Genomic DNA, 13286 nt, shown 5'->3' with positions numbered 1-13286 from the left:
GTGGGGGGGGGGGTTTGTCTCGTGGTTCTGGGTTTGCAGACACAGCAGACGGCGTGTCCCAGGAGCTGGTGTCAGCAGGTCTGGTGGACGGGAAGGACCTTGTAATAGGTGAGCTTTCTCAGAACTCAGAAACTTAAAAAAAAAGACATTTTTACCCGAGTCGAAACAAGCTGTTGTTCCGAACTGTGAGCAGGCGGTTATCTCTTAGTAATGTTTTATAGATTTTAGATTTTTACATTTCCATAATATGTGTTTTCTGTCTTGACATCGCGTTAGTTCAAATAAGTGGTAATTTAATTGAACTTTTAGCCTCTATCACCACTCTAAACTAAAGTCTCAGTCCAATATTTGATTTTACTTCAGCAAATAGTTGTAACCTGCACACGTTAGGTGCAGAAAAGTTGTACAAATCATTTAAATAAGTGAAGGGAAATTTATTTATATAGCACTTTTCAGCAGCAAGGCGATCCAAAGTGCTTTACAACAGAATCCAATACAGCAGGTACATAATCAAATACAGATCAATCATGTATAATCTAAATAAAATCATGAAACTAAACATATCCAAACATGAGCTAAAACAGTCAAATAGTAGCAAAAATAATCGATAAAGTTAAAGCTGAACTAATCAACAATTAGGAATCTAACAATATCTAAAATATGAGCTAAGATAAACTAATCTAAACTAAATGTACAGGAAGGCTAAATAAGCTAAAACATGACAATGCTAAACTACTGGTACAAAAAACTTTCTAATAGTACCAAAGAAGTCACTGTTCTGGCTGTGAGGTTCCTCGGGGAGAGAAAACAGATGCTGCTTGTTGTTCTGGGAGCACATTAGAGTTTCAGATGTTAACGTCAGATGAAGCACCTCGGATTTTCTTCTTCTGCTTCGGCGCCGTGTTTGAGCCGTACGCTCGCAGGTTAGGAAGCACCGTCGCTCCATCAGCTCTGAAAAAGTCAATTATGAAGCTCTGAATCCAGTGAAGTTCTTTTTTTCACCGTGGAAAACAAATCTTCTCCCGTTAAAGTTCTCCCAGCAGCTCTAAAGTTATCTTCCACTTCGTAATGATGGATTTGGCTGCTGAGAGGAGGGGAAAAAAAAAAAAATCTTCTCTCCTCCGTTTTGAATTATCATCCACATTTAGCTTCATGTTGTCGTGGAGCCTGAGTCAGCGCAGGAAGGTTAATGTGAAATGCTCAAATTAAAGAGACTGGGCTGCTCGAAAGCCATGAAAAACACACCTTTAACAGCAGCAGTGGATCAGGAGAAAAGCTTTTAACAGAACCTGAGGTCGATCAGAACATCTAACGGGATCAGGTGCAGTTTGCACCCATACCAGTCGTTTCGCAGGTCAGCTGTTGATTTAAAACTCAAAATAAGCTGCAGGCCTGAGTTTAAGCTGCAGCAGAAACTAGGCTGAGTTTTTTCACCTGCAGGAAATGATGCTGTGCATTAATGAATGACCCCACATGTGGATGGAAACAGGATTTCTCTTATAAACACCTCAGTTAGGACAGATGCCTTTGACAAATTTTTATGTGTTTTTAAGTAACTTTGGTTTTTTTCATCGCATTAAAACAATAACTTCTCTTTTCAGTTGCTGCAAATTTGCAGAAAATAGTTGACGAGCCTCAGCCCAGTAAAAATGTCACTTTCAAACTGGTGAGTGGAGTTTTTTTGGTTTTGAACTTTCAGATTTTGTCTGATTTCTCCAGCATTGTGAACATTTATGGTTTATATTCTCAATAAGTAGGAAGAATTTATTATTTGAACTTTATTTTTACAGTGAGTTTTTTTTAGGTAGTAGCTGTAACACTGTAAGAAAATGAGTATTCATTAGAGGCTCTTCTGGCTCTCGTTTCCCTCCTTTTTTGCTGATTTCTCTCGTCTTTTTCGCTTCCAGGCTTCTGGAATCGAGGGATCCGAAATTCCAGACGACATCAAGTTGATGGGCTTCGCTCAGCTCACCATTTGTTAAAAACCGCCCGACTCGGGACCCTGACTTGCCTAAAAAAATGTGAAAATTAATAAAAAAAAAAAAAGAATAGCTTAATGCATTTTTCCTCTCCCCCCCCCTTCCCATGGCTGTAAAGAAACCACTACTGCCAAAGAAAATAGAACCATTTTTGCTACCCCCGTAGGATTATCTGACGGCGCCTCGTCGGGCGCGGCGGCGAGCTGAAGTGTCGGAACGTACGGAGGGGGAAAAAAAACAAACGTTTACAGTGTTTGTGTGAAAGGATGCAAGAACCTGCTCTCATTCGTCCCGTCTGCCCCCCCCCGTTCTCTTTAATATGTGATGCATTTGCACAATCTGAACGAGCGCCCCTGAGTCCTGGTTATAAACAGTAACAATGCCTTATTTTCATAAGAACTACTGAATGCATGTTGGTTTTTTGTTTTGTTTTCAGGACATCTGCTGTTACTGTGTCGTCTGAGATGCACAAACGTGGCTTCGGGTGCTGATGCCAAACTTCTTGCTTTGTGTGTTTTTTTGTTTTGTTTTAAATAGCGCTGGCCGGGTGAAAATGAAAAAATAATACCTATTTGCAGAAGAATGTGATCACAATAACAGTCTTTACAGTGTAAGGTTGGTTATATTTGTCTTTTTTGGGACATTCAGTCCATAAAACCCACTTCTTTAAAACGATAAATGAATGCATTTTGAAAAGAATTTAGAAAATTGCTTAAAATAATTATAAACATATTGTTTTTTTAAAAATCCAACATAAATTCTGGATGTTTTGACTCTTCACTACTCATCTGGTTGACCTAAGTCACACGAAGGCTACAGTTTTACTCTAAATAAAGATTGTTGTTATCAGTTATTTGTTTTTCCTCAAGGTAATGAAATTTGTTAGAAATAAAATAAAGGCTTAATATTAACTAACAGAACAAATGTTGAGTGTAGTCACAATAATTTAAAAGTGTGTCCTCACAGGAGCTTTTGACGTCACAGCATTGCAAAACAAACAAAAAACAAAGTTTAAAACGTAAAGATTTCTTTAAAGAACCCGAAACTGGCCGTTTATTTAAAAAATTCTTATGGAAACGTACTAAAAGGGATAATTCAGATCTCTTTAAATGGGCTTCTGTGGATAGTTCGTGAACAGCTAATATCTTACCTGTTCCAGGTGGCTCTTTGAGTGGTCGGTCCGAGCAGGACCAAGACCAGACCGGATTGATGCGGTTTTAAAACAACTCCAGCTTCAAAAACTTCAGAGTGGTTTCCTCTGACACCATTTCTTTAAAATCGAGGTTTACCCTGCAGTCGGTTCCACTTCACGCTGTTATTTTGGTAAACGTAGAATAGTATTCCTGCTGGAGAGGAGCGCTACAAATAGCTCATAAATAACCATAGTAAAAATAAATAATACCTTTATGAGACGAGTTGTTTTAAAGCAGCAGAAATCCACTGTTGGCCTCGTTCAGACTAGCTAGTCTGGTCAGAATGTCTCACTGTTGGACACGAGTTTGCAACTCAAAATTGGGGGGAAATTGTAAGAAAATAGGCAAATATCTTTGCTGCAGTCTGACTGAATTCGGAGCGTTTGCCACCAAGCGACCGGGAAGTTTGGTTTCCGACCCTACGTTTAGATGGGAAAAGTTGGAGCAGTTCATAAATGATTCTAAGTCATCATCAGGGTGATTGTTAGACCTGGACACGTTTTCTGCCCCCATGCAGGCGTCAGAACGAAGCTTTCAGACGGGTTTGAGTCGCCCAGAACGACTACTTTGAATGAATATTCGTCACGTGAGGAAATTAAAAAACCCCACATTTTGGATTCTCTATCATAACTACTCTGATAATCGCAGCTTTAAGATACCAGCCTAATTATCCAAAATGAGGTTACTCAAAGAGCCATCTACAGCAGGTAAGATATTAAATGTTCAGAACTTTTCCACAGAACCCCATTTCATAGTATCTAAACTTATCAGTTTAATTTGTTTACGTGGCTTTAAAGAAGTACTTTAATTAACCTGTAGTATGTAAATAATATTTGACGGATTTGTTTTGGTGCCGAGTTTCACACTTTGCCTTTTTTTCTGTCTCGTGACACAACTGGAGGCTGACAAACTTTGCTTCTCGTCCCTAAAGCCACAGCTTCCAGTGCTCCCCGGCTTTCTACCCGAGTGACGGCAAAGTTGTCTCCGCCGCCCATGAAACCAACAATCTGCAACCCCCCCCCCTTTTTAATTTTAATTTGAAACGTCTAACAGGATTAAAACCGTTTAGTTGATGAGAAATTAGCCAGGAATCGAGGCCATTATCAGCACCGATGTTACACATCCTTTCGGCCACACTCTGGGTGGCTTTGTGTGTTATTCTGCATTAACGACACGAATGTGCGTCTTATGTAACAGTCTGCTTTGTGAGATCTGAGGTGCCCGAGAAAAGTTTTCTGACGGCGTCAGAACCCCTGAAGATGCCATATGGAATGAGAAAAATAAAAAAAGTGTAGTTTTTTTTTGCTTGCAGGAAGAAAACTTAAAAAGGAAAGCTTTGATTTTTGCCTATGAAGATGTAACATTTTGCTCTAGCCTTAAATAAAGAAAGAAAGACCAAGTGGGGGGGGTTATTTTTCCTGCTTTTTTTTTGTTGTTTGTTTTTTGGCAGGAAAAAGAGGAGGTTTGTCTTTTAAAATGTACTTGTTGTTGCACATGAACATTTCTGAACTGAACACACGCAGTTCTTGGAGGGAAGGTCGGCGTTCGGTGCCGTTCTGCTGGTTTACTCTGCGGCAGACGGGGACAGGACGGCTGTGTTTGAGCCTTATCAGAGAAATGTGTGTTTTTGTGACGACTGAGCTCGACTTCTGTTGGAGGTGAAGATCTAATGGCTTTGTTCTTGTTTCTTTAACGTCCTTCTTTACCGTCTAATCAAACTGTAGCAACTGAGTGTCAAAAAAAACAAGTTTGTCCAGGACAAAACTAATTAAGGCTGTAAGATACTTGATTTTTTTTTTTTTTTTTTTAATCTTCTTTTAGTATTTTCCATTCTTTCATTTGCTCGTTTATTTCTTTGGATTGTTTTGGAGTTCGAGCATGTTTCTCTTGATTATTTTTAATCAATAAAGAATGAACATATCAGCCTTTTTGAGCCTTGTCTTTATCATCGCCTGCCAGCACGTACTCTGAGCGTCTTGCGATGAAATTGCACACAGTATTGTGGAGGTTTAACCAAAACGGCTGCAACGCTGTCGCTTCTCATCGGGAGACATCTGAAGCTCTGGCGTGATCGTTTTTGGGCGATATGCATTCTTTCAAGGAGTGATGGGTCTTTCATTTGAAATGCATCACTGTGTCTGATGGTAAGCTGTTAATAAACTTATAATTTGGGCATCAAGGCCTCTTTAAAAGACCTAAATCCCAAGCAGAAATTGGTGCATCACCTTCCCTCACTGGTGGATAAAGTACTCAACTCTAGTACTTGAGTAAAAGTATCGATAATCATCATCACATCTTACCCAAAAACAAGTAAAAGTTGCTCAATTAAAAGTTTACTCATGTACTTACTTTTGAAAATACTCATGTATTCAAAAGTACAAATTGTGCTTTTTAATATCAGTACATTGCTACATTGTTTTGAGTGATTTTACAGAACCTTGTAACTCTCTGAAACCACCAGATGATATACTGACACGTAGAACCACTGCTACAAAAAAATCGACACCACCTGTGCAAATTTTTTAGCATAGAAATGCAATAAAAAAAATAATGACAGCTATTTTAATTAATCCCAAGAAAGAAACAGGAGAGCCTTTCCCCCCACACATTCACTATGGAATAGAAGTTTAATGTTGAATCCATTACTGCGGACGGACTGCAGCTCTGCTTTCAAGAACTCATCCATCTACATGGTAACGCCTTATGCCTAAATAATATCTTCCTTGCACTTTACATACCTCCGTGTGCTTTCTCAGGCTGGACGCTGAGTTCTTGGATGCAGAGACGTAGTTTGTCCGCAATGAACAGTAAAGACATTTAAACTGATGCAAACTATTTTTCAGTCCTAAGCTCTCAAATATCAAGCTGAGATGAGGTGATGTTTGGTGTGAGTGGTGACTGTGATTGGTTGTGAGGAGCACAGCATGTGGCCAGTTACATTTCAGGATAGAAAACAGCAACAGAGGATTACAAAGCTGAGCCAAAAGGAACGAGCAACCACAAGCTTTCGAGGAATGTAGTCGAGTCAAAAGCACAATATTTTTCTTTGAAATATGGTGGAGTGAAAGTCACAAGTTCCTAAAAACACAAATAGTCATGTAAAGTAAAGATCCTCAGGAAATGTACTTTGTTACTGTCCGCCACAGGTTGCTGCCATCACTCTGATCCCACACTTTGTGTTTTTCCACACGTACGGGTTCAAAGCGTCAGATTGGACTTTTCTCGTTTGCTCTCTGTCCCTTCAGCCCAACGGTCACAACCGCCTACTTCACTTGTTTTACAATTGTTTTATGAGCGCTAATGTTCGGTTTCCGCTTCTCAGGGGGAATCCGTGGAAAGGTTGTAAACAATATCTTACCTGTTGTAGATAGCACTTTGAACGGCCTCAGTTTGAAGAAATGGTTTTATTCTGCCTGAACTGATAAGCTGATCATATACAGTCCAAGCTGGAAAAAAACAGCTCTGTAGTGGGTCATGTAAGCTCTTGTTTTATAAACTTTAAGCCACTGTAAGTTTTGAATTGCATGGTTATTTCTGCAGAATCGTAATCATATTCCTGTTTAAAGTGCCCACAGGTTGCACCAGAAGTGCTAGAGCTAGCTGCTGCTGTCTGAGCTTGCAAATAAGCAGAAATTTATGCAAAACGTTTCAAATGCAATTATTTCGCCTACAATGTATTCCACTTAATTAAATAGAAGAAACATTTAGTGTTGGTAATATTTTAGAGCATGCCATTATTTAGCAGATGAATTATTTACAGGCAAATGTTACTGATACATTTGCAGTGTATCTCAGTTTTGGATCTGATAAAAGTTTTATTTTATTAGGTCCTCAAAGGCAGAGGCTCAGACTAATGTAGATCAGTTACAGGAAACTAATATAAGAAGTGTTAGAAAACAAACCATAACATGTTGGGTAGCACTGTCTATTTTTAATTCAGCAAACAGAAAGTAACAAACACATGAAAAAAAATAAATCCTTTTCTAAGAAACTTGCAGTGATTGGGTGTTAGTAAAGTTCATTTCAGCAATCGAATATGTTACGTATGAAAATGTATCACAAGGTTTTGGTAATGTATTTTAGCAGTAAATAATAATTGATTCATGATCCTATGAAAGAAGTACCTAAATGTTGGTTTTTTAACATTTACAACATTCATATCTCCTAATAAATAAGAGAAATGGCCATTTTAGCATGAATTATAGCTTCGTTTCAACACCTTCAGAGCAGCTTCGGTCCCCCACTGGTCCATCAGTTGTGTTTCTAATTTACAAACAGAAGAAACACAAATACAGTTAGTGTATAATATGTTAAACATCTTGTTACATCATATTATTAGCTGTAGTAATGAGATTACTTGAGCTCAGTATGGTCCTGAAGTTCAACATTGAGTGTTTCAGGCAGCAGCAAACAGAAACCACCAGCAGCAATCGGGATGATACCAAAAATCGCCATGGGAACGGTGGGATGGTAAACATCCAGGAGTCTGATCAGGGGTGCCAGGATGCCCGCCATGCGAGCGCTCATGGAGTTCAGACCCATACCACTATGCCTGCAGAAAAAATGTAAATAAAATACCATTTGAACTGGATAATCTGGGAACCACACTGCATTTAAATGTTCCTCAGCAAAAGTAGCTTGTCATCTTCGTTATCACACAACTTGTAGAGAAGGTTTATGAGGAACTTAAAGGCTACATAAGTTCTTTATCTAATTCTAACCAGGTGTTTTACTGTTTAAACCAGGGGCGTCCAGTCCTGGTCCTGGAGGGCCGCTGTCCTGCATGTTTTAGTTGTTTCTCTGCTTTGACACACCTGATTTGAATGGCTGAGTGATTACCAGGCTTCTGCAGAACTTGAAGACCTGCTGAAGAGCAGGAAACATCTAAAACATGCAGGATAGTGGCCGTCCAGGACCAGGATTGGACACAACTGGAAACCAAACCAATCCAAAGGATGCATTGACTTTCACAAAGAATAGCTACAAAAAATGCCAGATTGGCTCATCAATCTGTTCAGCCTTAAAGTCTATGTCTCCAAACTGAGGTTGTTCAATAACCTATCTGCCACAGGTCAGACTTTAAATGTTTATAACCTCTCCACAGAACCTCACTTCCAAAGAGCTGACCTATCACTTAAAGACACCCTTTGTGCTGTTGGCATTAAATTTAAAATAAGGACATTTTAAAAAAAGAAAACACTCTCATTTGTTGACTTAGCGGTATTGTGTCTTTCCATCAAGTGGTTTAAATGGCGCAGACACATCTTATTAACGTTTAAGTTACGGTAATGTTTTAGCATTTTGGGAAAGGAATATTAGAGCAGATAAAAGTGATTTTATGTCATTGTTAAGAGAAGCAGATAAAACAGCCGATGGAACATTACCTTATATTGGTTGGGTATAATTCAGCTGTGTAAACGTAGGCTATACTGAAAGCAGCCGTGGCAGAGAATTTTCCCAGCATTGCTATCACTGTCACCACCACAGGAAGACCTGATTGATACACAATATACAAGAAACACATGCATAACTGAAACAATATCTTACTATACATTAACAAAAAAAATTAAACATTAACAGAGTTCCAAAGATACCTTTTGGGACGGCTAGTGTCAGCAGACAAGAGACACCACTGAAGAACAGGAAACCTGCTTCACACATTCTCCTCCCAAAGTGTTGAATCAAAGGCCAGGCACTCATGTTAGCAGGAATTTCAACAAAACCAAAGATGAGCTGTGTGAGGTAAATATCGAGGCCGAAACTCCCAATATTCAGGCTCAGTCCATAAAACAAAGTACTTGCTGCAAACCTAGAAGCAGATGCAAAGTTTAATTTTACAATTTTAGACACATAAAAATGATCTGATCTTAAACGGATAGTTCAAATCATTTGAATTTTTCCTCATTGTAAGTAGTTCTTTGAATGACCTCAGTTTGAACAAACAGACTTTAATTCTAATGAAATTATCACACTAACAGCTAGTCTGAGCAGAGCCAGAAATAAAATACCACTGTCTTAAAATGACTCTAAAGTAAAATAAATGTTTCGAGATGTTCTGCAGCCACAAAATTTAAATTTATCTTATTATTATTAATCAATAAGTACAATTTCTTATGTTCAACATTTGAAATGCTTAATATTTTTCACTGTGAGTAAAATACTAGTTTATGGGATTTGCACATAATTGCATTCTGTTTTTCTTAGTGTTTTACTCAACATCCCAACATTTTCATATCAATCTCCTGTGACCCTTTTAGCACTTCTGCAAGGATGAAGGTCCGGTCCTCCGTTCCAGGCCCAGGATAAAACCCACACAGCTCCTCCTGAATTCAAGGTTTGACAATCCGCTTCATTCTCCCTTCCAACATCCTGGAGTAGACCTTCATAGGGAGTCTGTGTGATCTCTCTATGATATTTATTTTTTCAGAAGCTTATCACAGAAAGCCCTTTCAAAAAGCTGAACGATAGCTTAAGTAAACGCACCAGTTAAAGGCCATAATTGCAGTGCGTTTTCTCAAATATGGTATCCGGAAGATGTCCAACATGTTCTTTCTGTCCTGATTACTCTCAACATTGACCTAGAGATACAAAAATGTTGGAAATGTTCACAGGATTTCAACATTTTACAGACTTTTTGGTGTTTTGGAGGGTCAAAGTGCAGTTTGTGTGACGACCTTATCTAGGAGATCTTCTGGTAAACTCCTTTTGTTCACTCTGGCTGCTCGCTCGAGCTGCTTTTGTGCCTCCTTCTTCCTGCCCTGCGTCATGAGCCATCGAGCTGACTCTGGGAGAAACCTGTCCAAACAACAAGAAGTTCCAGTTCAAACCCAACCTTCATTGTCTGTGTTTGGCTGGTGGATGATATTCTCCTATAAAACTGATGCTAACCAGTACATGGTCACCAGCAAAACAATAAGAGGGGTGAACAGCACCAGCTGCAGAATCCTCCAGTTTTTTACCAAAAAGGCGATACCAGACATAAGCATCTGTCCGACAGCAAAAAAACTTGTGTTGGTCATTGTGCAAAAGGCAGATTTCGAAGGACCAACCCATTCCACCACTGCAAAAAAAGATATCAGAAGCAAATGAAAAAAATTTTCATATTATCTGATTTTCTTATCAAATTCACACCCAATCTAATCAACTTCTCTTTCAAATACTTAATAATACTAGTATTCATACATGTTAAAAATTGGGGACTTACCCATCACAGATGTGTTCAAAATAAAAGCACTTGAGGTCCCAATGAAAAATCTTAGAACCATATAAACATAGATGTTTGGGGAGAAGGCAATGGTCACACCAAACAACATCGTGAGAAAAAGTGAAAGGAGGATCACAAATTTCCTGCCAAACCTGTAAAAACGACAACAGATGTTGGTTTACTTCTAAATATTTTGTATATTTAATCCTAATGCATCTTTACATTAGTTTTATTGTCTTCAGTTGTAAATGTTAAGAGTTGGTTCCTAAAGTAGAGGTGTAGATATAAAGATGGGATGTACTACCTGTCAGAAATAGACCCATACGCCAATGCTCCACAAAGAAGACCTGCCATCTGGAGAGACTGGGAAACCGCAATCAACCCCCTCTTATCACAAACGAGATCAAACTGTAAACAAAAACAATTATTACAGGAGGAACATATGATGCACTGTGCAAGAAATTAAGACCGACCATACTTTGGACTTTGGTTGCTTTTGTCCTTGAATCGGACCAGGACAGCATGTAGTGTGTTTAAAAATAGGAACAACTGGTGTACAGTAGAAGGAGAGGTGTCAGAATTCAACTAATCCCTTAAATTTAGCAGGTAATTAGCTCTGAAATAGCTCAACAAATAAAGAAAATAATTTTTTTTGAAAATCGTGTGAAAGCAGACAAATTTACAAGTAAATTTCTGAAAGATGTTCAGAGTGTAGAATTACCAATCAAAACCATTTTATAGGAGTATAAGAAAGTCTGGCTTCTTAGAAGCAAAATATAAAGGAATGATAAATAACTCAAGAGTACTCAAGTAGTAACTAATGTAATGTAGACAGTATAAAATCTAATTAAATAGCAAAGAATTACAAGTTAAACCATCCAGACAAGTCTAATCCTGCTGTCATGACGAGGGGAGACAGAGATGAACCCAGAACGCAAAATCATCATTAAAAGAAACTAATTTATTAACTTAACCAAAAGATAAAACAAAAGGGCTGTTGTGGCAGCAAAATCAAACACTAAATCTTCAAACATAACATGACATAACATGACATGACGAGGCATAGAGCGGAACAAACAACAAGGAACAGAGAACAATGATCCAGTAGTGTGTGGGAGAAATGGCCGGGTTTTTAATCAGGAGGTGATTGGAAAGTGGGCACAGGTGAAGCAATTAACAAGACTAGAGACAGGTGTAAATGGGCGTGTCAGGAAGGCAAAAGAGTGACTGGAGAGGTGTGAATAGTGACAGCAAACATGAACAGGAAAAACTAAACAGAAACAAGATAATAATAAAAACAACAAACCGAAAACACCAAAACTATGACACCTGCAAGTCTGAAAACAGAAGTAAATGGATGAAGAGTAAATCATTGTTTTCTGTTTACCTCTGTCAAAATGCTGGAAACCCCAGGCTGAACCTCATACTTCCATCCATTTATGCATGTTGTTGTGCTGTTAAGGCCGTATCGTTCAATCGTTTCCAAATCCAGATCCACAGGTGTGAACATTTTACAGCTTTCAAACCTTCCATCCTTGTCCACTGGGATGGTGAGATGTTTTTGTTTCTCCTCTGTCAGGTTTGGTCCTTTCTCCAAGATCCAGTCTGTGTTACAGTGGTGTGGAAAGCTCATGCCTACGAACACCTGGCCGATCACGTCGAAAGCTCCAAAGATGCTGGGGATGCATAACGCAGCAAGCAGGCACTTCTGAAACAAACCAAACTCCCCAACCTCCTCCAGGACCTGTCCGAAGCTGCTCATGCTGACATGTGGTTCTGTCTATGTGCTTTTGGAGGCTTCTCGTGTGCGAACAGAGGGAGAAATCACTTAGTTAATATTTAACCCAAAACCATTCAGGTAGTCACAATAATTACCTTGTTCCTATCGACAACAGCAATAACAGTTGTTGTGCCAACGATACAAACATCACACCAGTCCAGTCAATAAAATGAGCTGAGATTATCAATCCTGGCCCACTTACTTTATACTAAGGCCTATCCAGTCAAATGGCTTCTATTTTTTCTTTTATGTGCTCCTAATTATATTAAGAGACAAAGAGATGAGGAGCAGCTTGAGTGGCATTCAAGTTTTACAGTATTACACCATCATTTGAGAACCCAAATAAAGATTTCAGTGAAATACGAACATTTTAAATGAGAATATTTAATTATTTTAATCATTTGTTTTGTTTTTAATTTTTCTTAGTTAGCCTGCTCAGAAAATCAGCCATTAGGGAGTGCAAGCCAGTGTGTCTCCTGTGCCGGTTCCAAGCCCGGGTAAATGGTGAGGGTAACAAATGAAAACCAAGAACCACCAGGGAAAACAAGACAAAGCATGTAAGCACAATGGCTGAATTCAGATAGGAAACGTGTGAGAAAATAAGTAGGCAGGGGCTGATGAGGTGAGCAGAGACAGCTGGCTTGATGACAAGAGGGAACAGGTGCATGAAGCTGACTGAGGAAAAGTACAGGGAAATGGAAACACAGGGAGAGACAGCAAACAAACTGAACACAAAAATGTATCACAGAAAATAATCATTAACCTCAGAATGGAAAAACAAATCCTGAAAAAACACGGATTGTGAGTTTAAAACAAATGGGAAACAAAGACAAAGACTGAAAAGAGTGGGAGACTGCCTGGAGGGCCTGGCACACACGTTTAACAATCGCTCCAGGATTTCGCGGGCATTTTTTGTGATTGTTGCGGGCTAAAATGCCTGATTTCGCGGGGCATCTTCCTAAAAGTTGCGATTTTTTTTTTTACAAAAATCAATAAACAACCATAACTTTTAATATATAAACCAAAAATACTTACTAGTTTTGTAAGATAATTACCAACAAACATTGACATTCTCAAAAGGTGCTTTATTTGAGAACTTTGATAGCTTATAAACTGACATTCATGACCAT

General features: G+C 38.8%; 2 protein-coding genes across 3 annotated transcripts in view; one reads left to right on the top strand and one right to left on the bottom strand.

The window, feature by feature from the left end:
- The window catches only part of oxsr1b (oxidative stress responsive kinase 1b), a 36435-nt gene extending 31340 nt beyond the window's left edge, over positions 1-5095 (top strand). For both annotated transcript variants that reach the window (XM_017406693.3, XM_017406691.3), the window contains exons 16-18: positions 40-108; positions 1602-1666; positions 1908-5095. In XM_017406693.3, the coding sequence (XP_017262182.1) occupies positions 40-108; positions 1602-1666; positions 1908-1982 (209 nt within the window). In that variant the 3' untranslated portion in view covers positions 1983-5095. The remainder of the gene's footprint in view (positions 1-39; positions 109-1601; positions 1667-1907) is intronic.
- Positions 5096-7095: 2000 nt separating this feature from the next.
- The window catches only part of LOC108230390 (solute carrier family 22 member 13-like), a 13577-nt gene continuing 7386 nt past the window's right edge, over positions 7096-13286 (bottom strand). The window contains exons 10-20 of the mRNA XM_017406546.3: positions 12252-12258; positions 11764-12156; positions 10681-10784; positions 10377-10528; positions 10061-10232; positions 9847-9967; positions 9656-9750; positions 8767-8981; positions 8557-8665; positions 7530-7724; positions 7096-7435 (exon numbers count right to left, since the gene is read on the bottom strand). Of these exons, the coding sequence (XP_017262035.2) occupies positions 7372-7435; positions 7530-7724; positions 8557-8665; positions 8767-8981; positions 9656-9750; positions 9847-9967; positions 10061-10232; positions 10377-10528; positions 10681-10784; positions 11764-12156; positions 12252-12258 (1627 nt within the window). The 3' untranslated portion in view covers positions 7096-7371. The remainder of the gene's footprint in view (positions 7436-7529; positions 7725-8556; positions 8666-8766; positions 8982-9655; positions 9751-9846; positions 9968-10060; positions 10233-10376; positions 10529-10680; positions 10785-11763; positions 12157-12251; positions 12259-13286) is intronic.

Source organism: Kryptolebias marmoratus, linkage group LG21, assembly GCF_001649575.2.
Source record: "Kryptolebias marmoratus isolate JLee-2015 linkage group LG21, ASM164957v2, whole genome shotgun sequence".
Classification (NCBI taxonomy): domain Eukaryota; kingdom Metazoa; phylum Chordata; class Actinopteri; order Cyprinodontiformes; family Rivulidae; genus Kryptolebias; species Kryptolebias marmoratus.
The sequence above is the reverse complement of the archived record's forward strand: the minus strand, read 5'-3'. Positions and strand labels throughout refer to the sequence as shown.